The sequence below is a fragment of the Saccopteryx bilineata genome, chromosome 11 (genome assembly GCF_036850765.1).
Source record: "Saccopteryx bilineata isolate mSacBil1 chromosome 11, mSacBil1_pri_phased_curated, whole genome shotgun sequence".
Taxonomy (NCBI): domain Eukaryota; kingdom Metazoa; phylum Chordata; class Mammalia; order Chiroptera; family Emballonuridae; genus Saccopteryx; species Saccopteryx bilineata.
The window spans coordinates 77,950,460-77,978,209 of NC_089500.1; the positions used below are offsets into that span (position 1 = coordinate 77,950,460).

At 40.6% G+C, this 27,750-nt stretch overlaps 1 protein-coding gene across 2 annotated transcripts in view; it reads left to right on the forward strand.

The window, feature by feature from the left end:
* DPYD (dihydropyrimidine dehydrogenase) overlaps positions 1–27,750 on the forward strand; it is a 660,046-nt gene that overhangs the window by 174,097 nt on the left and 458,199 nt on the right. For both annotated transcript variants that reach the window (XM_066246448.1, XM_066246450.1), the window contains exons 5-7: positions 4,578–4,739; positions 16,841–17,037; positions 22,421–22,502. In XM_066246448.1, coding sequence (XP_066102545.1) covers positions 4,578–4,739; positions 16,841–17,037; positions 22,421–22,502 — 441 coding nt within the window. The remainder of the gene's footprint in view (positions 1–4,577; positions 4,740–16,840; positions 17,038–22,420; positions 22,503–27,750) is intronic.

Sequence of the window (27,750 nt, forward strand, 5' to 3'; positions counted from 1 at the left end):
CTTACTCATTTTTAAAAATTTTATAACCTCCTACAGGTTTATTCTGGTGTAAGGCTTAGACGTGGGGCCATGAGGGCGCTGAAGACTTACTACACCATCTCATTGTCAGCTCTGTGCTGGCCACAGTCCTTTGACAGCTGTGGCCAATGATGAGCCATGGTGTGATTTTGAATGTTTTATTGGTTGCATGTTTTTGTGTTTTTTTTAAAAAAAGAAAACACATATCCCTTTTTCTTTCGGTGTCATCCTTTTATGTGCAATCTTGAAACTCAATTTGGGGCTCATAAAACAATCGATACTCTCGTGGAAAGATCCTCAGGTGTTTAATGAGATGATATTCTTTTGATGCTATTCTGTGTGATCTGCAATTGACATTTTTCTCTGTGCTGGTGTTTTTATATCACAGGGACGTTTTTCATTATATAATAGGATTTTTGAGTCAGTGAGTCCGTCAGTAAATATTTGTTAATCAATCATGTCAAAGGTTCCTGAGATGTCAAGTACAAAGAGGAAAGCATATTGACCATGACTTTGAGACTTTTTCCAGATGTGATTACCTGCTTAAGTTGTGGGTGCCGATTGAGGGAGTCAGTGGATTTCAGAAGGAACTAAGGAGATTTGCTTAGGAATGAAGCAATTCATTTTATTAGTAATTGTTTATTATGACTATTCTTAAGTGAAATTATCCAGAACCAAGAAATGAGGCCAAGCAAATAAGGTTGTATCATGTACTCTTATCATACAGAAGTATTTTTTTAAAACTAAACTCACATATTATTTCATTTTTTCTAGGAAAATCAAATAACCAGTGGTTAACTCTGCTATGTAATATTAATTAAAAGCCAAGACTACAATTCTACATCTTCACTTGTAGATGTGGGTACAGTAGAGATGCAGTTTATTTCTGTTCTGTAGGAAGAGAATTTCGAAATTTATCTTGGAAGTCTTGGTGAAGATTGTGCATAAACTGTTATTTAAATATTCCACAGAAGTCGTCATTTAAGCCATGTCCGTTTCAAATGCCCTCTGAATTAGTTTGCTGTTTTAATGGCCCGTTATTAATGCCTCAGGTACAATCTTTGACTCGTGTTACTTCTGTATGTGTAAGAGAGTTTTATGGTCACTTTGGAAAGTTACACTTTGACAGTGTAGTACTTTATCATTTGCCCCTATTAGTACCATTAATGGAGAATTAACAAAGGCAGTGGAAAATATGACCAAATTTGGGGGAACAAACAGTTCTTAATCTCTTGAATTAACCCTCTGAGTAGTGAGTTTTTTTCATGCTCGCTGACCCAGGGGACTGAGGTTTTTTTTTTTTTTTTCCAAAAAATGAAATTAGTTCCAGTTCCAGTTTTTTTTTTTTGTTTTTTTTTTAAACTTTATTTATTTATTTATTTTTAACAGAGGCAGAGATAGACAGGGACAGACAGACAGGAAAGGAGAGAGATGAGAAGCATCAATCATCAGTTTCTCGTTGCGCATTGCGACTTCTTAGTTGTTCATTGATTGCTTTCTCACATGTGCCTTGACCGTGGGCCTTCAGCAGACCGAGTAACCCCCTGCTGGAGCTAGCGACCTTGGGTCCAAACTGGTGGGCTCTTTGCTCAAGCCAGATGAGCCCGCGCTCAAGCTGGCGACCTCGGGGTCTCGAACCTGGGTCCTTCCGCATCCCAGTCCGACGCTCTATCCACTGCGCCACCACCTGGTCAGGCCAGTTCCAGTTTTATTAACTTAAAATCATGTTTGTTTGATAATCAATTTACAGAAACAAGAAGAACATGCATTTGCCTTTTGTTAATGTTGCCTTACATATTTTTAAAATAAAAAAATTTTTGTACGGTCGTACTCTGGATGGTCAGGAGGCACGAGGAAGTACATGAGTGTTCATACTACTCAAAGGGTTAAGAAATAAAAAGGCTTTTACCCTATGACAGCTTTTCAGGGTTACTGCTCAAATGATCGAAACTAAAGGAACTCCACAAGCAACAATCTCTTAAAGAAGTATGAAGCATAATGACTCCTATTTATGATGAAAAGGGTGACGTGTGTGTTTTACATCAAGATACGTATTATAGCTGAATAATATGATAACTATGTAGGATTATTGTATATGCTATAACATATCATAGCTAAATAAACTATATTTTATAATCTATTGAGCAGTTAACAGGATGTGTTAATATTAGCATATACCTTGGTCCTTAAGAGGTCAGAGATCTGGCATTGAGTCCCAGCTATGCCTGCTACATGTTGTGTGATTCTTTGGCAAATCATTAACCTTTCTACTGAGGTGCGTTATTTATAAGTTTAATTTCATAACACAATCCTCCTGTGTATTCAGAAAATGCATATTGAAGAACCATTTGTCTGTGTCAGACATGACTATTGGTTGCTAAGGAGACATATTAAATAAGAGAAATGCAGTTAAATCATCATGAATACTGTTAAAACCATGCCTTAAAATCTATTTTTAAATGTGTTCTTCAGTTACAGAATGTCAATTTGATTCTTTTAAAATAGATTACAGTATTCTGGTTATGTTTTTAATTGTTTCATCTATTTCACTTGCCTTTTTTTTTTCTGCTAACTTCAAATTCTGGATCACTGTGGGTCTGTCTCATTTACTTATTTTTTTTCTTCTCTGATTATGAGGCATTTAATTCTGTCTCTTCTTATGCCTAAGAAGTTTTGATTGAGTGCTGGAATCTTACTTACATAAGATGATTTGTGATAAAGAATAAATAAGGAAAGGCCTGGAAAAGTGCCAGGAATACACCGACTAGCCAATAAATAGTAAAGGTTATCGTTGTTACAACCATCAGTCTCCCGTAGTCTTTAATAATTTGTATTTATGGTTTAGAAGTTATTCATGCAAGCAGTGTGTGTGTTTTCAAAGAACTTCAAAAGCATTTTAAACAAAGTCAAAGGTTAAAAAGTGCATTAGTTTCATATTGGTAAGTGCATTCTGCTATCTCTTTTTTAAAAATGTATTTTTAGAGCCACTTTATATTTACGGACAGTACAGAGAATTCCCGTATATACTTGTATTCAATAGTTTCTCTTATTATTAATATTGACATTATAGCATTCGTTACAATTAACAAAACATTATTTCTATATTAGTATTAATTAAGTCTACAGTTTTATTCAGATTTCCTTAATTTTTAACCTAATTCTCCTTTTCTGAAATAGAATTTTGTCCGGAACAACACAGTACATTTATTTAGTTCACCATGTCCCCTTGGGGTCCCCTCACTGACACAATTTCTCAAATGATTCTTATTTTTGAGGTACTTGACAATTTTGAGAATGACTGGTCAGGACTAAATCTCACTTTCAATTAGAGGAAGAAATAGCCCCAACATACTTAACTTATTAATTATTCTTTAGTCAATAAAGATATATATATATTGTACAATTTCTGGACAAATTGTATTCCAAAAACTCTGAATAAAATGGATGGGATTCTAAGCAATTCTGTAAGAGTCCAATGGGCGGTTGGGAGTGGTGACCGGCGAACTCATCAGGGTCTGGCCCAGGACCACCTGGGTAAGGGGTGTCGTCTGCATCTCTGATGACTAGTAGGCTTCTGAAAGGTGATTATCAGCACCGAGTTCATAGTACACAGTATCCCAGGAAAAGTCAGCTGAAAAGGAAAAGGAAGAGGGCCCTGGCTGCTTCTAATTGAGTTAAATGGAGGCTAACCTGAGTGTAACTGTTTTTTCTTTTACTTTTCTTTTTTTTAAGTATTTTAAGATTTAGGTTTTAAGCTTTTTTAAAGCAATATACTTCACTTACCTTTGTTAAAAATAAAAAGAATTGGCCCTGGCCGGTTGGCTCAGCGGTAGAGCATCGGCCTGGCGTGCGGGTGACCCAGGTTCGATTCCTGGCCAGGGCACATAGGAGAAGCGCCCATTTGCTTCTCCACCCCCGCCTCCTTCCTCTCTGTCTCTCTCTTCCCCTCCCGCAGACAAGGCTCCATTGGAGCAAAGATGGCCCGGGCGCTGGGGATGGCTCCTTGGCCTCTGCCCCAGGCGCTAGAGTGGCTCTGGTCGCAGCAGAGCAACGCCCCAGAGGGGCAGAGCATTGCCCCCTGGTGGGCAGAGCGTCGCCCCTGGTGGGCGTGCCGGGTGGATCCCGGTTGGGCGCATGCGGGAGTCTGTCTGACTGTCTCTCCCTGTTTCCGGCTTCAGAAAAATACAAAATAAATAAATAAATAAATAAATAAATAAATAAATAAATAAATAAATATAAAAAGAATTTATGGCAGAATGTAGTTAGATACCTTCTGAGGAAAACCATTTAAAAACATTTATGTTTTAAATTCCGATTTTCCAAACTTGATTAAATGTGCCTTTATTCATATGCCATTTATGGAATGCTCCCAGATGTTAGATACTTTGTCCGCTGTCACTTGACGGTCTCTGATGGTAGACGGGATTGTAAGCTTTGCATCTTCCATGTGTCTTGATCTTCAACCCAGTTACCTAATGGAAAAAAAAAAAAAAGGAAGTCATAATTTGAGTGTTTAAGATACCTTTGTAACATACTACAATTTTATTTTCTTTTTGCAGAACTATTATGGAGCCGCTAAGATGATATTTTCAGACAACCCACTTGGTCTGACCTGTGGAATGGTGTGTCCGACCTCCGATCTTTGTGTGGGTGGATGCAATTTATGTGCCACCGAGGAGGGACCAATTAATATTGGGGGGCTGCAGCAGTTTGCTACTGAGGTAAGATGCACATATTATCCCCATTATGGCATAAAAATGTTTAAGGTAGCTTTAATCCTTGGTGCTTTGTGGACATCCAACATATTAAGTGTGATAACACAGCTAAAGTGTGTGTGTGTGTGTGTGTTTTGTGCCATAAACAGTAATTTTATTCCACAACTTGACTACGAAGAATGAAATTTTCCAAAACCATATGTCAAGCTAATTGCAACCCTAGAAGGTTATTAAAATACTTTGACTGAAAGTTACATAAATCAGAGGATCTGAAAATAGAATTTATTCATTAACGTTACATTGGAGTGTTTCGAAAGGACCCCATTATGAAAAGGCTGTCCTGCTTAACTGATTCTTTTCCCTGAAATTCTCTTTTAATCTTTACAGCTTGTAATAACACATCAGTATTATGTTGTAATATGTAGTGAGTAATATAGAGGTTAGGGAATTTTTTAAATCCCTGAAACCAAGTAATATTCATTAACATTATATGTGGTCATCAACTTAAAGATTTGGAGTTACCTGTTTATTTTAGAAGTTTGGGTCGTGGCTTTCTCTCTGACGAATCCTTTGTAAATGTGTTCGATTCTCTGGTGTATCTGAGCCCTTTGGGGGCCTCTGGTTGGGAAGTCAGCTACCCGGTCAGTCCCCATGCATCATTTAAATGATCAGCTTATCTGAAGTTTACAGTAAGATTTTGTAATCCTTGGGGTCCAATTGGCTAAGAGGGCAAATTAAAAGCCTGTCAACACTAGATATTTAGTGAACGACGTCGCTGTCTGGTTCTGTCCATTGAAACACAAACGTCTTCTTTCTTTTTAGGACCCTTCCCATAATATCCCTCCAGCTTAAGTCTCACTGTGCTTTTAGTAATAAATCAGGGTTATGCCCTCCTGCTCTCTGACAGGTTAATTCGAAGGAAGGGCTCCTGGGAAGGAGAAAATAGAAGCAATTTGAGGCTGTGAGTTGTTGCAATAAATTCTAGGATTTAATTCTTTTCTTACCAAATTCAGAATTGCATTAGGATTACCTGACCAGCGCAAGGTATAATCTTTACAACCCGAGAAAAGCCTTAGTTGATGGAGAAGATTCACGTGAATTCTCTCCCACATCTTTCTTCGGGGACCCACCGTCCCTTCGTTTTCACCAGGACAAGCTTGCGAGAGACCGTGGTCAGCGGAAGGTCACCCAGTAGATACGTGAACGAACACTGCATTTCAAAACAAAGTGAGTCGCAGTAATACTGTGGGTCTTGCAGTGACCGGGGTGAGAAGAGGGTGAGAGAGACAGCACTCCCTCTGAGAACTCTCACTCAGTTTTAATGGGGTCCTCACCACCCCCCCTTTCCAAAGCAAAGTCTCCTTATTTCAGACAGAGCGTAGATGAGAACGGCATTACGTGCCTTTTAAGTGTATCATAGCCTTGAGAACAGGAATACATATTTCTGTTTCATTCCCCTTCTGCTTTGTGGAACTGCAGATCTGAATCTCTCTTTTAAATCCTAAATAAAAATCTCCCAGGGAAACTATGTTGAACAGCTTTCCACTCAGCTTTGACGGTGTCCGCTTAAGGCAGGTTATTCTAGAAAGTTCTATCTTCTCTAAGTCAGAGGGCAGTGCGCTTAAATTTACCCACTGTCAAAGTTGTCGTGAAGATAAGCCAAACGTAAGCAATGTGCTGATTTACTGCCAATGAAAAGAAGTCTGGTGTGCAAAACACTATCATTCTTTTGAACTATTTTTTTTTCTTTTTATAGAGTTTATTGGAGTGGCACTGGTTAAGAGAATTATGCAGGTGTCAGGTGCGCAATTCTGTGACACGTCTCCGTACTGTAGTGTGTTCGCCACCCCAGGTCCAGTCTCTGTCCATCAGCATGTCTTACCCCCACGAGTCCCTCCCACTTCTCTGTCCATCACCATGTCTCACCCCCACAAGTCCCTCCCACTTCTCTGTCCATCACCATGTCTCACCCCCACAAGTCTCTCCCACTTCTCCCCTACAGACTATTGAACTATTGATACGGGTACTTAAGTCAAAGCAGAACATGACGCCAATGATTTTCTGTTTGGGTTGTTTGATGAAACGATGATTGATTTTTGACCTTTAGAGAAATAGAATTCTATTTTTCAACCAAATTAAGTAAAGGTTAGGAAAACAGACTAACACGGTGCCAATATTCTTTCAGAACTGTTTTTTTTTTCCTCTACCTTCTAAGCGATTTTCTAAAAAGTCTCAACACTGTCGTCTTCTGACATTGTGGGTTAAATCCACACCGTATTCTTCTTCATTTGAACCTGGGCATGTGATTTGGAGGGGACCCTCGGGGAAGGAAGGAAGTCACACAAAGAGACAGCCTGGGGTAGAATCCGGAGACCGGCGGCTACTTTTTTTTTGTCTGCGTTGTCACTCGTATTTAGTCCTGTGCTCACCCTGCATCGGCAGGGACCTTGCTTCAGACAAAGTAAACTATATACAGAGATAATTAGCTGCACGCCAGATCTGTTTTCTTCTGCTGACATTCACGAGTAACGGGAGCCATATAGAAAAATGAAAGTGAAAATTCCGAGGCCCGAAGATTGGACTGAAGACGTTAAAATTAACGAGGGCTGGAGGATTGGTATTTAAAACTGCTGCCTCGATTACAGACTTTTAGGAATAGATTAGATTGCGAAATTGATGTCTAAAAGTCGTATTTGTTCTGTGTAGTACTTATTGAATCTATTGTCCGTGGGGCACGGACTGTTACTTTAGTGTTTATGCTTTTAGCCGAGAGTGGAACTGACACATGGGTTTCCCGGCTACATCGGGAGACTCACTGAGAAGAGAATTCCTCTCTAGGTTTTTCATGAATTGTGTCTCTCAATACGTTTTTAACGTGACCTCTTGTTTGACATTACCCAGTTCTGGTCTCAGCGTCGTGCACTATTTGTAAAAATAACACCATCATATACTATTTCCATGTATGTCTACATTTTATTGAGTGGACACAGTTCACACCAGTTTGCTCAGTACTTGTAATAAAGTAGAAATATACTATGAGTGTATTTAAACAGCCAGGTGTTAGGAGACTACATGAAGGAACATTTTATAATTACTTAAATCACACCAACGTGTATATATTGCTTTACAACAACAGTTAGTTTGAAGAGTTGTGAATAAAGAGGAAACATGCTTCCCTGAGTGGCTTTGTTATCATTTTAATAGAATGAATACTATTTCTACCATATGTTTATGGAACGTGGAGGCCACGAGCAGCTCTCAACTTTTGCCTTGCACGAGTATATTTAAGGAGCATATGGAACCATGTAGAATAATACATAATAGAGTATCGCATGTCTTCTCTCAAATAATATAATTTTGTAGGACATCCCATGTATCATAGAGAAATGGAAACAAAGCAAAAAAATATTTGACATTTTCAAATAATAAGCAGTTATCAAAATAAAATGGGCATAATCTGAAATGTGAGCTTGGACATACTCCCTCTGTATGTTATGTTGACTGCTTTAGAAGTAAGATGATTAAATGAGTGAGGCCCTTTGGAGAGGACATTTGTTAATAGTAAATGCAGTTCAGAAGGCACAAACCAGAACATCCTGGTCAGACGGGCTGGTGTGAGCACCCTCTGTGATAAACTCCCATTAGGGACGGATTCAGTTAATCAACCAAACATAGACTGAGCATCAATTAAAACTAAGTGGTGTTGTAGACAACTTCGTAACTATAGGTCCTTAGACACATTGTATTTCTTAGGAAATAATGAGAACGAACAACTGAAACTTCACAGCAGACACAGTAAGACATAGACGCTCACATCAGCACCCTTGGACTGATAATGCGACCTTCATTAATTTTTGTCACTTGGTTCCAGAAGTGATCAGGCCTTCGTAAAAGGAAACAGATTGGGCAAACCACCCTTGAGACGTGTCAATGAGTTGATGTTTTTCCCATTTTGGACAGGAGGAAACTAAGAATCAAAGTGACTAATATATATATATATATATATATATATATATATATATATATATATATATATATATATATTTTTACATTAAACAAACTCCCGTGGCCCCGGAGGCTGGGTAGGCACTTAGAACGTGACTATTCCTCACAATAACCCTGTCAGTAAATTCTCTCATCTCCATTTTATGGGAAAGGAATGAGAGGTCCCCTGAGGTTCGTGAACTTCCGGGAGTGTACATACCTGTAATAAGGACAGGTCTAGACAGTGACGCCCACCCCTGCTCTCACTTGTGGGACTTCACAGACTCTCAGCGGCCCCAGGCAGAGTGCCAGGCCCCCGATACAAACTCAGTGTGAGCCCAGGGATCCTGGCGGGATACAACTCAGTGTGAGCCCTGGGATCCTGGCGGGATACAACTCAGTGTGAGCCCTGGGATGCTGGCGGGATACAACTCAGTGTGAGCCCTGGGATCCTGGTGGGATACAAACTCAGTGTGATCCCTGGGATCCTGGCGGGATACAACTCAGTGTGAGCCCAGGGATCCTGGCGGGATACAAACTCAGTGTGAGCCCAGGGATCCTGGCGGGATACAACTCAGTGTGAGCCCAGGGATGCTGGCGGAATACAAACTCAGTGTGAGCCCAGGGATGCTGGCGGGATACAAACTCAGTGTGAGCCCAGGGATGCTGGCGGGATACAAACTCAGTGTGAGCCCTGGGATCCTGGCGGGATACAAACTCAGTGTGAGCCCTGGGATCCTGGCGGGATACAAACTCAGTGTGAGCCCTGGGACCCTGGCGGGATACAAACTCAGTGTGAGCCCTGGGATCCTGGCGGGATACAACTCAGTGTGAGCCCTGGGATGCTGGCGGGATACAAACTCAGTGTGAGCCCAGGGATGCTGGTGGCGGGTGGCAGGGGATTCCATCTGCAGGCTCAGCCGCCGGTACCCCAGTCACCGCACCTCACGACTCCCGGAGTGCCGTCTGTACCCCGGTTTCTGATAGCGGGGAAGCAGCTCTGTTGAAATAGGTTGTGCAAGATGGACACACACACTGGGGCCTGGCCGTTTTCTTCGCTGATGCGTGTCGCCAGAAAGCTTTTCTTTTTCAGTTGTTTTTCTCCTGGCCATCATCAGATTGTTGTTTAGCCAGGTTCTGGGTTTTGTGGGGCCCAAGACGATGACCTTTGTGTTTCTCCTCTAAAAGAATGTCCCTAAAGCACGCCTGTAAAGTTAAATACACGGCCGGGGAAGGCGTCTGTGGAATAAGGGGCCCTGATGCTGATGCGTGTTATCTGGAGTTCTGTTTTAATTTGGAAAGCCAAAGCCTGAATTTGTGACCCTGGGTCTAGAAACAAATTCAGGAGTGATACAATTTGGCAAACTGCTGCGTCAGCTCTATTAGTTTATGTATCTCACCAAAAACGAAGGCAAGTTGCCACGATAATGAATAATAGCCAACATGTATCACTCACCCCTTGTACCAGTCCTTTATAGATAACAGTGTGGTCTGCAGAATAGACTAGAGATACTTGACTCTGGTCGAATTGCCCCCAGCCTGCACTATCTCTGAACAAAATTTCTCTATACTACTATTTAAAACAGTATTGTCAATAGTGCGTGAGCACTGTTCATACAAAGCCAAGAGTAATTATCTCCGGGAGGAAGGAGATGTGTGTGAAAAATAGACATTAAAGACTAATAAAATCAATAGTTTGTAGCCCGGTGATATGTTGCTCTCGGGAATATAAATGCAAGTGATATCTGTTAGGGCTTGATTTGTGTCTCTGCTTCTGGTTTTAATGCAGTGATTAATAGAAAGGAATGCTGTCTTGATAGATTTCACTAAATATCTGACATTTTTTCTCCAGAAATCTTTAGAAATCTATTAAAAATATTCAGTGCTGGCACAGTGATCGATAACAGAACTGTAAGACTGAATGAATTGCTAGATGATTTTCATCACAATATTTTAGTTCGCTATAAAACTATTTATTTGTATGTAGAGCTTTAAAATATAAAAGGGTTTTGAACATTTGGGGCAATAACTTTGAAATTGGCCCAAATTGCAGGGCGGTTAGGATTATTCCCTCTTGTATTTTTTTTTCTTTGAATTTGTTTTTATAAGTCCATATAAATATACTCTTGTGGGCAGTTTCGAATGATGGACTTCCATTGATTTGAGTCTGAACAGCTTAAAAAATATAGGCTCTTTTATAAATATATTTTATGACTAGTAGGATAAATAGTATATGTCCACAGTATTGTATCAATATGAATCACACGTAAGACACATGATGTGGTGAGTTAAGATTTGAACCACTCATTTTGCTCCAAAGTATAATGATAAAAGCAATATAAACACTACATAATGAAATTACTGACTGAAGTGAAAAAAAGAAGATAGAAACCTTTTGGGGTCAGAAATGGTCTAGAAATATTCGGCAGTGAACAGAGGACTTGGGCTCTCTCTGCTGGGCAGGCTTTGTAAACCCCCAGAGCTGTTGTGGAGACTGACTGTGGGGGGAGTAAGGACCGAAAGCATCATTCGTAGGAGACCCCCCGACTCACCCGCCCCCGACAGGAAGTGAGGAAGGTGGGCACAGCTGCTGTGCAGGGCTGGGCTTACGGGAAGCCGCAGAGGGAGGCAGGGAGCCTGCCCCGTATGTGGGGCGTGTGTCTGCTGGCACGGTCACTTGCTTAGGTGCCATCTCTAAGTCTCACCTGGGGACTGGGGCTCCGGGCTTCCAGTAAGGAGCCTGGTTCTGCCCTTGGGGAGAGGGAAGGGGGCTGGAGGGGGGTGACCACTATGCATTTGATACAGGAAGCAAGAGGGTAAGAAAAACGTGACTCAGAGTAAGCCTGAAACAGAAAGTTCGAAATGCCATCAGAAAAGCTAATGCTGCAAAAGATTCACCCCATTGATGATTTTATCCTGCTGAATCACAAATAGTAGCATAATTAGGCCTTTAAAATAAAAGGCATAGCCCTGGTCGGGTAGCTCAGTTGGTTAGAGCATCATCCGCTTACACCAAGGTTATGAGTTTGATCCCTGGTCAGGGCACATGCAGGAATCAACCAGTGAATGCATAAATGAGTGGACAACACATTAATGTTTTTCTTTCCCTCTAAAATCAATAAATTGGAAAAAAAAATTTAAATAGGCATAAAATAAGTTTAAATCATAAAAAACAATAATGAGTCTGGTTTGAAAATTAGTTGATAAAAAATACTCATTGAAATGAAAGTATCAATAACAGGTTTGGTTTTTGAACTGGAGATGGACACAGATGCAATTGGTGAACCAAAAAAAAAAAAGAAAGAAAGAAAGCAGGGCTGAGAAATTCAAGCAGAGTGCAGTAAAGAGATGGAGAGAAATGGAAAGTATAACAGAGAATTTGAGAAGCTTAAGAGGCTCCAACATATGTATGAAAAAAGTTTCCGAAGTAGAGATGGAAAGATTGGCTGAAAAGGAACAATAGCAAAAAACAGCCTGAAAGACGTTTTGGTGGAGAAGTTTCCAAAAAGGAAAGGAAAGATGTGTGTCTCTCACCCGGACCCGGTGCTGTAATATGGTGAAATGCTGAGGATGACAGAGGAATCGGAGCTTCCAGAAAAGGATAAAAGGAATGACTTTAAAACCAAATGACAGTCAACCTGGCCCGAGACTTGTCACTGGCATCCACAGATGTCAGAAGTCAAGAGCCCAGTTTGTGTAAAGGGACGCTCTTTCTCTTTTCACCATAAGGATGTTAATCAAGATATTTTCCAGGCTTTCTACGTCTCTGGTCACTTATCACTCCCCTTGGCTTAGTTATTCTTTCGTACGAATGAAACAGACTTGCGATAAGAGACAGAGAGAGACAGAGAGAGAGGGAGAGAGAGAGAGAGAGAGAGAGAGAGAGAGGAAGAGGCAGAAGCAACCACGAACAAAGAAACCGGCAACATATGTGGGCCTATAATTAAATAGTGACTGTAAAGTAATAAAAACAACAACTCATTCTGGGGTGTTCACACAAAAATAGATGTGAGGTTTTTTTGTTTGTTTGTTTGTTTTACAGAGACAGAGAGTCAGAGAGAGGGATAGACAGGGACAGACAGACAGGAATGAAGAGAGATGAGAAGCATCAATCATTAGTTTTTCATTGAGACACCTTAGTTGTTCATTGATTGCTTTCTCATATGTGCCTTGACCATGGGCCTTCAGCAGACCGAGTAACCCCTTGCTCGAGCCAGTGACCTTGGGTCCAAGCTGGTGAGCTTTTGCTCAAACCAGATGAGCCCGTGCTCAAGCTGGTGACCTCGAACCTGGGTCCTCCGCATCCCAGTCCGAGGCTCTATCCACTGCGCTACCGCCTGCTCAGGCTAGACATGAGTTTTTGTGTCATCCTGAAGGTGTCTGAGGCGGGGTCGGGAGTAGAGTGGGGCAGTTGAGTGTTGGCCAGTTGAGGGGACGAGAGAAAAGCACTTTCCCAATGAGCAGAAGGTCAGGGGTCACAGGCCAGGGCTGCAGGTGACTGCCTGGCCTGTGGTGGCGCAGTGGTTGAAGCGTCGACCTGGAACGCTGAGGTCACTGGTTCGAAACCCTGGTCAAGACACATATGAAAGCTGATGCTTCCTGCTCCTCCCTCCCTTCTCTCTCTCTCTCTCTCTCTCTCTCTCTCTCCCCCCCCCCCACCCCTCTAAAATGAATAAGTAAAATCTTAAGAATAACAAAAAAACAACAGCTATTGAAGAGGCCACTCAAGGACACTGGGTTGTAGTGCTGAGGAAGAACTCTCTTTCCTGCCCGGGTGACAGTTAGTTACTTATTTGTTGCAGACGGTCCCTGGCATTCAGGAATTTTGAAATGCATTAAAATCCTGCTGGAGGCAGACTAGGTGGTAGAATTCTAATGCGTCCTGGGGTGACAGATGGGGGGAAGGACCCTCTGGTTACTTCCAGCCCAGAGGGAGGGCCACGTGGTAAGTGAAGACTGGCATCCACACTCCAGCACAGTGCCCAGGAGGTAGTCAGTGCCCCCCTGTTGGTAGCTGACAGTCTCAATGGTGGGAAACCAAGTAGTACTAATAAGCCCCCAGCTCCCTGCTTCAGGGCGAGTTCAGGGCCCCGGCTCCTTGCTTTTGATAATGGAGCACTGGTTATATGGCTGCGTCTATAAAGGTTGGTTATGAAGTGCTGATGAAAAATAAAATAATCTGCCCGTAGTCCAAGTGCGACAGCATTGGCAAGAAGGGGACCCCTTTAAGAGATTATGAATGGGAAGTACTTTAATGGGTCAGAAGATCTCCTTCCTCTTAACACAAGTCACAGAATAGCGTGGGCAAGGAAGCAGAGGTCACTTCCTTGTTTTGCAAACGCTTCATTAACACTTGATTGTTTGTAAATTTAACATTTATTAAGGATAGCAACCAGCCTTTGTTGTCAATAATAGGTGGGCTTTTATAATCCTGAGAGTCTTAGGAAAGATACATTGATGCAATACTTCTTTTTTAGTCAACCATTTCCTATTGAAATCATATAGGCCTAGAATAATTTCCTGTTGAAAGTCACTAAGAAAATTTGACAGCAACAGTGTTTAAGGATTCAGGCTCTGAGGTCAAACAGCCTTGAGATTCAACTCCTATGTATGTGGCTGGGGCCACCGTTTCCTCGTCTGGAAAACGGAGACAAAAATTGTAGTTTTATTGATAGGAGGGTTGAAGAGGAAACGAAACTGCTCACAAAATTGAGGGGATACTTTATTGCTTCCTATTCATTTTGCAGTATGCCCTAATGCTTCTCACAAAATTGAGGGGATACTTTATTGCTTCCTATGCATTCTGAAGTATCTCCTAAATATATAGAGACTCAGCCTGAAGTCAGGTGCAAGGTGTGTGCCCTGTGGGTATAGGTCTCCTTATTGGGGGGGAGGGGGACGATGCATCCTGGGTACACTTCCCAGCCAACACCTCTTTTACTGCTGCCGGCAAAGTTTCTTTCTGCAGGTGTCTTTATTTCACCTTCACATTCGAGGGACGCTTTCCTTCTGAATAGAATTCCTTCTGAAGGTCTTCTCTTTCTTTGCTCAAAAAACAACTCTGCTGTTTTCTCACTTCTGACTTCCCTCCATCCTTTGGAGTGCAAAGCTGTGGCTTGCTGACGGTCCTGGGTCTTTCGTCCTGGGCTGTATTCAGGGCTCTCTCTCTCTCTGCCCTGGGTTTGCCGCACTTTGACTGAGGTGAGCCAGAGCTTCTGCATACGGGACCTCGAGTCAGGTTTTAAAGCTTCTCGGACTTGTGCCTTGATGTCTTTCATTCGTTTGGGGACGTTCTCGGCCTGTGTTCCTTTCAGATGTTGCTTTCGCCTCCTTCTCTCTCTCCTGTCCTTTTGCGATGTCGGTGACGCACACAGCCGACCTGCTACGTTGTCCTTCTGGTCTCGCTCCTCACGCTGGGGTCTGGATCGATTTGACTCACCTACCACCTTCAGTGCACTAGCCCTTCTATGCTCGCAGGTCCCATCTGCTGTTAAATACCTGCACTTAGATTTCCATTCTAATGTGGCGCTTTCTTTTTCTTCTAGAAGGTCTTTTTATTTTTCAGCCCATGACAGTTTCCTGGAAAACTTCACGTTCTCATTATGTATCGTTTGAGCATACTTAGCATAGTCATTCAGAAGTCTGTGTCTGTGAGCTAACTCCACGTCTTGGATTCCACGCGCGTCTTATCCTATTGTGTTAGTTGGCGGAAGGTTTTAGCGTTTTAGTGGTGAGCAGGCCTGTGGGTTTTTGATCAGAAACCAGTGAGGGCCACTCACCTTCATTCAGAACAGGGACTGAGCCGCGTCAGGCTGGGTGGCTTGTCTACTGTGATTTCTCCCCACGAGGGAGGGTACCCTCCGCCTGTCCCCGCCGCCTGCGGGGCTGTTCACCGCGGCTCTGGTCCTTGTTTCCTCTGGACCAGCAGAGGGCAGAACGCCCCCCGCGGCTTGGCGGAGAGTTTCCGTTCAAATTCTTCGCCTTTTGTCCTGTGCAGTTGAAGAACGAAGCTCACTTTTCTGCACTCTCTTCTGCTGCCGGTTTCTGAACTCTCCCGTCCCCAAGACTCCGCGTGGCTGTGGTCTCAGGAGCCTGCTCACACCTCCCTGGCTGCGTGCCTTCGGAGCCGCGACGCTGTGACAGTCTCTGCTGCGCCCTTCCTCCGAGGCCCCGGCCGGTCTCAGCCGCCTTGCTTCCGGCGCTCCCTGATGCCGCAGATTTTTGAAATGTGATCCTGCAAAAGCTGATCTATGATCTCGAGAAGCTGATGTCAACAGATTATGCTCTGTGTTCCGTGAGCCACATTCGTGCTGTCTACCGGTAGCGCAAGGGTCACGTCTGTTTAAAAAAAAATACCTAGAACATAGCATTTATTAAGTGACATGGGCATGTGTGTTCCTCTATGACAGGGGTCCCCAAACTTTTTACACAGGGGGCCAGTTCACTGTCCCTCAGACCGTTGGAGGGCCGGACTATAAAAAAACTATGAACAAATCCCTATGCACACTGCATATATCTTATTTTAAAGTAGAAATACAAAACGGGGACAAATACAATACTTAAAGAACAAGTAAATTTAAATCAACAAACTGACCAGTATTTCAATGGGAACTATGATCCTCTCACTGACCACCAATGAAAGAGGTGCCTCTTCTGGAAGTGCAGCGGGGGCCAGATAAATGGCTTCAGGGGGCCGTATGCAGCCCTCGGGCCATAGTTTGGGGACCCCTGCTCTATGACATACTCTGACTCAAGGAACAGACATCCTGGTAGCTAATGTGGAAATGTGACCCAGATGCATTCATTGGTAAGTGGCCATGTTAGAGGCATATGAACTCTGCTCAGAGGGAAAGCGCTCAACGTGTACGTGGAGGTGGATGTGTGGAGGGAGGGGTGAAATGAACTAGAAACGCTTCCTGTGGGAGGTCTGAACCTAGAAAGGAATTTCAGAGACTGAGAAGTTGGTCAGCCTAACTTGTCACCTGTTGGACCCACTACAGCCTCTAAGAGAGCATACTGCTTGCTTCTATTAAAGACACAAATGCCTTTGAAACATTAAAAAAAAATGTGTGATGTAAACGTTAGTTTAAACATTTGAACCCTGGCCATTGATTTCTCTGCAGGTGTTCAAGGCAATGAATCTGCCCCAAATCAGGAATCCTTCTCTGCCTCCCCTGAAAGAGATGCCCGAAGCCTATTCTGCAAAGATCGCTCTTTTTGGGGCTGGGCCCGCAAGTATCAGTTGTGCTTCCTTTCTGGCTCGATTAGGCTACTCTGACATCACCATATTTGAGAAACAACAGTATGTCGGTGGTTTAAGGTAATGACCACTTTCTTTCATGTTTATAGTATCGGAAATCATGGGGTGGTGGGAGGGAGAGAATCAAGTATGATTCATGTTGTTTCATAATCGTACAGGAACTTCAGTCTCACAGATGGTATTTTAAGTGTTCTTTTTCTCCAAATGCTCAAATTTTGATTTTGTTACTCGGTTTGAATTCACAGTTGGCGTTCAGCAATATTTATTTTAAATTTTATCTGTCTCATTCTGTGAATTTAAGAGAGAGCTCAGCAAAATATTTTATGGATAGAGAGACCAATCATATGAAAAACTTATTTTCATCTCTCCTTTAATGGCGATCTATCTGGAAATTATGGAAATTAAAGATGAGGAAAACCTTAGCTCCGAAGAATATTGGGCGATTCATCTTGTTATGTAACAGACCAGTTGTCCTGCTGACATATTTTCAGTTTAGTCTCTTAAGTTTTTGCATTTGATTATGTAAGAGTCTACTAAAAATGTTCCATTTTAATGTACATCCATGCAATTTATCTCGTAAATAGTGTAAGTGTAAAAAATAGTGTTGAGTTTTAAGTGATATGAGTATTATATACCAAGATTCAGTTACATGGTCTTTTTTACTTCCATGAAGAGTAACAGATTAAAAATGGGACATATTCACTTTGTATCAATGACTTTCAGGTACTCAAGCTGAGCCTAGAAATCAGATAGAGTTTACTTTACTTAAAATATATGGAACTCTATGGAGGCCATAGGTTACTTTGACGATCATAAAATTAAAATGTTATAAGTTAGGAGTGACTGTTGCTTAAAATATTTGGTGTAAAATATACAAAGAACTCATAAAACTCAACAACAAACAAACAACCAATCCAATAAAAAAATGGGAAGAGGATATGAACAGACACTTCTCCCAGGAAGAAATACAATGGCCAACAGATATATGAAAAGATGCTCATCTTCTTTAGCTATTATAGAAATGCAAATCAAAACGGCAATGAGATACCACCTCACACTTGTTCGATTAGCTATTATTAGCAAGACAGGTAATAGAAAATGTTGGAGAGGCTGTGGAGAAAAAGGAACCCTCATACACTGTTGTTGGGAATGTAAAGTAGTACAACCATTATGGAAGAAAGTATGGTGGTTCCTCAAAAAACTGAAAATAGAACTACCTTATGACCCAGCAATCCCTTTACTGGGTATATACCCCAAAAGCTCAGAAACATTGATACATAAAGACACATGCAGCCCCATGTTTATTGCAGCATTGTTTTGGAAACAACCAAAAATCCCGTCAATAGATGACTGGATAAAGAAGATGTGGCACATATACACTATGGAATACTACTCAGTCATAAGAAATGATGACATCGGAACATTTACAGCAAAATGGTGGGATCTTGATAACATGATACGAAGCGAAATAAGTAAATCAGAAAAAACCAGGAACTGCATTATTCCATACGTAGGTGGGACATAAAAGTGAAACTAAGAGACATTGATAAGAGTGTGGTGGTTACGGGGGGGAGGGGGGAATGGGAGAGGGAAAGGGGGAGGGGGAGGGGCACAAAGAAAACAAGATAGAAGGTGACAGAGGACAATCTGACTTTGGGTGATGGGTATGCAACATAATTGAACAACAAGATAACCTAGACTTGTTATCTTTGAATATATGTATCCTGATTTATTGATGTCACCCCATTAAAAAAATAAAATTATTAATTAAAAAAAAATATTTGGTGTGAAAGTGAGAAGTATTTGGATGGTAAGTTAATAATGTTACTAATTATCATTATTTTCTCTGTCTTTCGTCAGAAAATCATGGATTATAAAATAGAACCATTTTGCATACCTGTTGCTATACTTTGCATTAAAATTTTTATTTTATTTTTTGTATTTTTCTGAAGTTGGAAACAGGGAGGCAGTCAGACAGACTCCTGCATGCACCCAACCGGGATCCACCTGGCATGCCCACCAGGGGGCAATGCTCTGCCCATCTGGGGCGTTGCTCTGTTGCAACTAGAGCCATTCTAGTGCCTGAGGCAGAGGCCATGGAGCCATCCTCAGCGCCCGGGCCAACTCTGCTCCAATGGAGCCTTGGCTGCTGGAGGGGAAGAGAGAGACAGAGAGGAAGGAGAGGGGGAAGGATGGAGAAGCAGATGGCTGCCTCTCCTGTGTGCCCTGGCTGGGAATCGAACCTGGGATTCCTGCACGCCAGGCCGACGCTCTACCACTGAGCCAACCAGCCAGGGCCTGCATTTAAATTTTGATGGCTACTGAGCTATTATTTAAACAATGCATTTTTCATATTTAATAATCCCAAAGAATAAACTTAATCAAGCTATGGCAAAAATTTGTGCTATTCTTGATGTTTTATGTCACCAAAAAATGTGTGTTGATAAATGTATCAATTCTAATATTGGTCAAATAGCAATATGCTAACACAAAGATAAACTTGCACTAATATAAAACCATTTGACTGAATCATGAAGCAAAAATCTTACATAATGGGAAGACCCATAAAAAGTATGTATGAAGCATAAACTGAAGGAAAATTAACCTGATTGTCAGGAAATAATTACTTTTTTATATTGATGTTTCACCACTATGAGTTTTGAGGGTTTGCACATATTTTACAAATTTATTTATCCTGGAAAGTAAAATGCCTAATATATTACTTAGCTGGAATGCGTTAAACCATCTTTTATAATGGCGTTTTACTGTAGCTTTATTAATTAGGAGAAACGTAATGTATCAGCAATAGATGTATATAAGCATTGTGCATCTTTTTCAATTATACACATCAATGAATATATGAGCTAATTTAAAAAATGTGAACCTAATTGCCGTAGATGCTAGTAGACTAGGAACAATCTTTTTTGCTCCGTAGTTGCGTTTACACAAGACGCCAATGATGGGACAAGCCCGGCTTGTGAGTTCTGTGTTGACAGTTTTGGTAGCTGCACGATAGATGTTTCTAAATCACAAAAATTGACACTAACCTTGTGTTTTTATGTATTTGCTGAACATTTTTCTAGTGGGACAGATTACCCTACATTAATACCCAAACATGTTTTTATTATTTTTTTAAAGTTATTTTTTGATTTACTTTCTTTCCTTTTTGCCTTTGAATCTTCCCGGTACCAGGGGACAGTGTGAAGTGTTGAATCAGTCTCCTCTGGACCGTCCCATGGGAGAGACATCGTGTGTCCCTGTTACAGGATTATAAATAACCGACAGTGGGATCCCGCCAGAATTACAACCACAACGCTGTTCTGTTCATTTATTTTTGTTACTTACAGATGTCTCTCGTTCTCCTTTGCCTTCCAAGTGGCTAAAAAAGATTGAATTAGCTTTGTATTTGAAATCAATTTCTTAAAGAGGTGATGTCCAGTTTTATCTTTCCTTTTCCTTTTCATCCAAATAGATTCTTTTATCGCTGGTAAATTGGGGTCCCAGGTACTTTTTACAGATTCACCAGAGTTGATGAAAGAGTCTCAGAACTTAGTCCTTATTGTATTGAATATAACTGGTGATTATTTTTGATGCTGCCACAAAGGGATAAAATAATTGGTGGTTTTGCTTTCCCCCGACTGCGGCTTCTTTTTTTTTTTCTTTTCTTTTTTTTCAGGTCATGTGTTTAGAAGGGTTAAAGCAGGGGTCCCCAAACTTTTTACACAGGGGGCCAGTTCACTGTCCCTCAGACTGTTGGAGGGCCGGACTATAAAAAAAACTATGAACAAATTCCTATGCACACTGCACATATCTTATTTTAAAGTAAAAAAACAAAACAGGAACAAATACAATATTTAAAATAAAGAACAAGTAAATTTAAATCAACAAACTGACCAATATTTCAATGGGAACTATGCTCCTCTCACTGACCACCAATGAAAGAGGTGCCCCTTCTGGAAGTGCGGCGGGGGCCGGATAAATGGCCTCAGGGGGCCGCATGTGGCCCGCGAGCCATAGTTTGGGGACCCCTGGGTTAAAGGGCTTGATATTTTAAGAACAGAGATAAAGACGGTGTTCGTAGACTTAAAGTGTTCATATGTGTATATCTATACTTTCTGATTTTGTTTTTCGCTTATAAAAACAAATGCACGTAAGTGATGACATTTTTGTCAGGGAGGAGAGGCAGGGCACCAGCTCCCTCTGTAGTGATTATTTGTTAATTTTAAAATTTAATCCCTGTAAAGCCTGCATATCTCTCTCCTTACACGTACTGCATTCATTATAACTGTCTGTTTTCGGACCTTTTCCAGCCAGAAGGAGAACTTATTGGACCTGGGAATTTGATTAAATTCACCATCCAATCACAGTAGCTAATAACACTGTGCCTGGTACTTTGTAAATGCTTGTGAAATGAAAATAAATGAATGAATAAATAAATAAATGAAAAGGTAAATGAAAAATATATTCAGAAACACACATCAGCTTCTTCTTGTTGCAAAACATTGAAAAGTTAATTTTGATTACCTTTAAATTCTCTAAATTAGTATAGTATTTAAGCGACTATATTTTAGGACTCTCTTTTTTTCTTTAAGAGCAGAGAGTGAAGCAGTTCCGATATTACGTTTGGCTATCTCCTTTTAGGACATTTACTGCTTCCATAGAGGAGGAAGGCTTTACTACTCTGGTAATATCCTAAACAGCACAGTCATACAAAGTTACCAATCTGAATCTGAACAAGCCAGCTCAGTGATTGTCAACCTTTTCCATCTCATGGCACACATAAACCAATTATGAAAATTCTGCGGCACACCCAAAATACCTATTTTTGGCCAATCTGATAAAAAAAAGTGTAATTTTGATTCATTCACACTGAATGGTTTTTGTCGCGTTGGCTGTTGTGATTTTTAATTTGACCATCTAAGGGAAAAGAGGTCAGTGCCCCTGACTAAACAGTCAGGTATGGCATGTTTCAGTAATTCTTACCGCGCACTAGTATGCTGTTGCACACAGGTTGAAAATCGCTGAGCTAGAGGTATATCTATAGAATATATGTGAATGTATGTATACATGTATATTAAACGTTATCTATACTTACAACTAGTTTTTGGAATGTAAGGTTGTGTCTTAGGAATTTCTTATTCAAGTGTTTGTAGATAATAAACTTAACAGTATTGGAAATGCTTTTGACCAATGGTCTGTTTACTATTATTTGTTTTGCATTGTTTGCATTTATTCATTTTCACATCAATGTCTACTGTAGCCCATATGCTATTTTATCACGCATATAAAATCATTAAGGTCCTCACTGATCTCATAATATGTGATATGCAGAAGTGATACTTGGTCCTTCACCATTGATCAGAAAGGCATGTTGCGTTTTTAAGCTTGGTGATTTTTTTTTTTTTCTTCTTCAACAAATGCCTCTTCTTCTTCTTCTTTTCAGTACTTCTGAAATCCCTCAGTTCCGGCTGCCGTATGATGTAGTGAATTTTGAGATTGAGCTGATGAAGGACCTTGGTGTGAAGGTAAGCAAAAGGCATGTGTATTGTTCAAAGAGGAAGGAGGGAGCTCGACACTGCAGATCAACAGCAAAATGCCACCCACTCTGAGAAAGAACAGAAGCCGGTAGATGCCTCTCCTCGCTTAGGGCATCCGCCTGTCTGCTGTCTGCATGCCGCTACCGGGGTAAAGGGCAATCAATAGTTTTCATCCGGCACGCCGGTATGTGATTAATTGCCCGTGAGAAACAAATTCCTAAATTGCTTTAGGGGTTCGGCGCAGGAGATAGAAGGATTTGGATTCTTTCATCGTGTTCTTTCATTTCTTTTTTTTCTTTTCGTGCAAGTTGTGTGCGCTCTGAAACATTCGCATGTCACAATACGAAACACCATTTCTTACGGAGGGTTTATCCCGTTGACTGTATGCGCCATGTCAGCAATGTTAATGCGGTAACCCTTTCTCACTGTAAGCAACACTACACCGGTGGGGTGGAAGCCACAGCTTGGTCATTTTCGTTGCTGTGAGAAATAGATATTATCGGTGTGTTCTTCTGAAATGGTCAGAGAGTTGACATGTTGAACTTTTAGACTATAGTTTTAGGTCTTCCTGTTGTTTTCTATTATTCTTGACGGGTGTTACCCTCTGGCTCTTCTTTGAACATATTGCCATGTGTGGTTTCAAAATGTTAATTTTCTATAATAGAGCCAACACAACAGATTGATAAAGTACTGTCATTTACATAATACATTCTGCGAGCGCAGGCACAAAATACTTTGAAAAGTGATTAACAAACTACTCACAGCTCCTGCATGTAGAAATCAAAAATAACCACTGAAAGGGAAAGGCTCTGACCAATATTCTGCGCGTTTACACTTTTCATTACATTTTATTTGGCAGTGGTTTGCTGGTGAAACATTTACACGTAATCACCGAACAAAATATCTTATAGTAAGAGCACAACTTTATGAAAACTCAGCATTCAAAATAGATGACTTACGGGTGAATTATTTGCTTTTCAAAAACACATTTTGAAAAGTTCTTTAAATATTTTTCTATGTTGAATACAAGTTTATAACTTAAATCCCGTTTAATAAGGAAATGATTATTTATTGAGACTTCAAACTCATATATTAGGTGTCAAAGACTGAAGATTAATGAGAAATTAATTTAAGGCACTTCTGGATGTACCTTAGAAGTAATTTCAAGATTGCATTCAATTTCTGAAGTACCAGCATACATTGCATAAATTAGGGCATACACATTGCTGTCATTAGATAACTCTTCAAGAGACATGTCAACGTACTGAGTGTCAGAAAACATACATTTTAGCTACAGTCAAGCCTTTCTAATTTTATGGTCAAATTACCTAGACAAAGTCAGTTAATATCATAAGTTTTAGTCAATAGCCATTCACAGGTAAAAGTATGCTGCTACCGTTAGGGTAAAATAGAGATTTACCTGCTTCTGTGTGCAGAGATCATGTCTAGAAAGACTGAAGACCTGATAGATAGGTTACTTTGGTTTTCTATTATTCTTGACAGGCGTTAGTTACCCTCTGGCTCTTCCTGAAGGCATAGCAAAGGTTCATTGCCTTTTGGTACATTTGATTTTTAAACCTGATGAACCTATTATATGATCAAGAAAAAATTAGAACATAAATTAAAGAGGATGCTAATACTACCTTGTCCATCTCCAGTTGTTCTAAGATGTGAAGGAGATGTAGTATTCAAACTTGCTTTGTAAATGGTCAATTGCACATGCGATTCTGTGGAGAAAGAGCAGTGAGATTCTTTTCCAAGTTTGAGAACTTGCGTGCATTAATGAGATACTGCAGCTTTTAAGATCTATCAACTTAAGCCGTAAGAGGATACATTTTGAAAAGTGGTTTACACTTGTCACCTCCTTTTCATCCTCAACAGATTCTTCTCAAGCTGTTTCCTGTTGTGCCTCTCAATTAATGTTACATTTTTTTTTGACAGAGACAGAGAGAGAATCAAAGATAGGGACAGACAGACAGGAAGGGAGAGAGATGAGAAGCATCGGTTCTTCTTTGTGGCTCCTTAGTTGTTCATTGATTGCTTTCTCATATGGGCCTGGCCATGGATTCCAACAGAGAGGGTGACCCCTTGCTCAAGCCAGCAACCTTGGGCTCAAGCAAGATACCTTGGGTTTCAGGCCACCAAACCCATGCTCAAGTTGGTGAGCCTGCTCCCAAGCCAACGACCTCAGGGTTTTGAACCTGGATCCTTCGTGTCCCAGTTCGATGCTCTATCGACTGCGCCACCACCTGGTCAGGCTAACGTTACATATTTTAAAGTCAGCAATCATTTTCTGGCAATGAAATGAATTATGATGTAAGGTCATGCAGGTTAACTCCTGTGCAGAATATGACACATTTGTATGTGTGTATGCGGGTCGGTGTTTGACATTATTATCTTGGTTATTATTTGAGGGTTTTTTTTTTCTTTCTAATGGATTTGTTTAATTCTTTCAACAAATAATTATTGGGAATTTCCTTTTGGTATGTAGTGTGCTAAAGGCTGGAACCATTCTTCTTCCCAACTCCAGCCCTGCGTTCTTGATAGTTTAATGAGCACATCTATTATCCAAATAACGTAAACTCATCATACCCAAAACCGAGTTTAATTTATCATCTTCGCTCCCAACTCTGTTCTTTAGCTGGATTTTCTATTGAATTATTGCGATTTATTTCATATCGAATAGCTTGATAGATTGCTTCTTGTTAACACGAAGATGAATTTTTTAAGTCAAGTATTTTGTCACCAGCAAATAATGAGAGAACTTGATCTACTCTCTATTTGTACTTTATATATGCTTTTTCTCCCCCTGTTTCACTGGCTGGAATTTCTTGGATGTTTTAGAAGAATGATAGTATTTGGCTTCTCTCTGTTCTATGAGGTAGCATTTTTAAATCATAGTCAATGTGTTTTTTAAATTTTTTTTCTAGACTTAGAATATTAAATTTTTATTTTATTTTTATTTTGATGGAGAAGAGATCCTAATTTTTAATTTTTTTAATGCTCAGTTAGTACTATATTTGAATTATAGTAACCTTTTCACACTGGAATCTATCCATTTTGCATCATGTTTTATTGCGTCTAGTTCTGTAACTAGATTTGTCTTGTTGGTATTCTTAAGGATTTCCGTGTGCATTCATTGACTGAGGAAATGAACATTCAAACTGGAAATAGTAAAAGGCTGTCGCTCTCCTTGTAGAGTTTCAAATGCACCTGAAAGCCTGATTTTTGTGTGTCTTGTTTTAATTTTTTGTTTGCTGTCTTCCTGAGGTTGGGTAATAGAATTATGCGAGCTTCCAGCTTTTAATTACTTATTGTTGGTAAGAAAATAGTCTTGAGACTGACTTTCTGTACTAAATGTAAGGATTTTATCAGTTGAATAGAAAAACCATTTAAAATTATTCATTTCTCTCTTGAACAGACCCCTTGTCAGCATCCAATGTTTTTATTACTACTACTGTTTTTTCTGGGGTAATTGCAGTTCTGTTTTTCCCTTTGACACAGAGTTGTTTAGTATAATATTATTATTATTTGCCTCTGCAACCTTATGATAGAATTCAAATTCTTATTTATTTTTACTTCACATTATCAGCAAGATACACATTTTTAATTTATTAGGCAATGTCTCAATTGATCTCACACCGAAGAATCATCTCTAATAAAAATAAAACTCTTCTTTCGCTGTTATATTTTTTATAAACTCTCTTGATTTTGTCATAAAAATTTTAATATAGACCGCTGCAAATTATTTTTAACTTTAGGGGAACTTGAATAAAGTCTCCTGTGAATTTATGCAGACAATGTCACTAACCCGTTAGACTAAATGCTCTCTTTTGTTTGGTTTGCAATTCAGAATAGGTGGATATGCATATTTTTCTTTCATAATGTTCATAATTTCTTATGGCTTTCATTTTTAAAGCTAAAAATGTAAATCTGCGTCAAGATCTTGCATTTTCCCTGTGTTTAAAACATGAGTGGTTGCCATTGCTCAAAATGTTTTGATAAAATTCCGTGGTGATTAAACTTAATTTGTGATCGCCAGGCATGTGCTCTGCTTCGCGAGGTGAGCAGACACACCTGACTGGGGTCTCTTTGCTGACGACCTCTCTTCATCACCTTGCGTTTCGTGATGGCTGTCGGAAGCCAGCGCTTTCATTATTCTAGGCTGCTGTTGGCAAACTAATATAAAACCTGATCCTATCCTGCACCAAAAGAGAGAAACATGAGTGAGGAGTTGACAAAATAATTGTTTTAAAGAAAGCTAAATATTTTAAAAACTCTTCTAGTGACCTCCTGTCTTAGAGATTCTCAAAATATCTGATCTATTTAGCCCCTGGTAAATTAAAAATCTGCTGTGCACGCAGAGATGCACGCACACACCGCTGCATGCACCCGTGCACACACTCACACGTGCACACACTCACACGTGCACATTGCAAGTCCGCACCTGCATGTATGTACATGTGCACACGGGTGTGCCCGCACGCACTCACGGACACATCCGCACCTGTACGCACATACACATGCATATGCTTCCACAAATGGAAGGGAGGGAGGTCTTTCTGGAAATTTTTTTTTTTTTGACAAAGACAGAGAGAGGGACAGATAGAGACAGACAGGAAGGGAGAGAGATGAAAAGCATCAATTCTTCGTTGTGGCCCCTTCATTGTTCATTGATTGCGTTCTCATATGTGCCTTGAATAGGGGGCTACAGCGGACCGAGTGACCCCTTGCTCAAGCCAGCGACCTTGGTCTCAAGCTGGTGAGCTTTGCTCAAAGCAGGTGAGCCCACGCTCAATCCGGCGACCTCGGGGTCTTGAACCTGGGTCTTCCGCATCCCAGTCCGATGCTCTATCCACTGCACCACCTCTTGGTCAGGCCTTTCTGGAAAATTTTTCCTGATGCAACGGATACACTGAGTGGGAAACTGACATGTTTCAAGGCCCCTCCCCGCCCCCCACAGTAACTGACTCATGGCAATCACTCCCAGTGTCCACTTTGCAAACTGCATTCTTACTCTAACTTGATCTAGCGAGTTTACACCTATACTTTTCTTCTGTGTCTACCCTTTATTCTTTATGTCTGGATTAAGGTTATTGGCTTCAGAAAGTAAACAGTAGAACATTCCATCTTTTTGAACAACTGGAAATAGTGTAATACAAGAAAACAGTTACAATAAATGAACAATTCTAAAGCCTCACATCCGACGCATTTAGTAGCGCCTAACTCCGCTGAT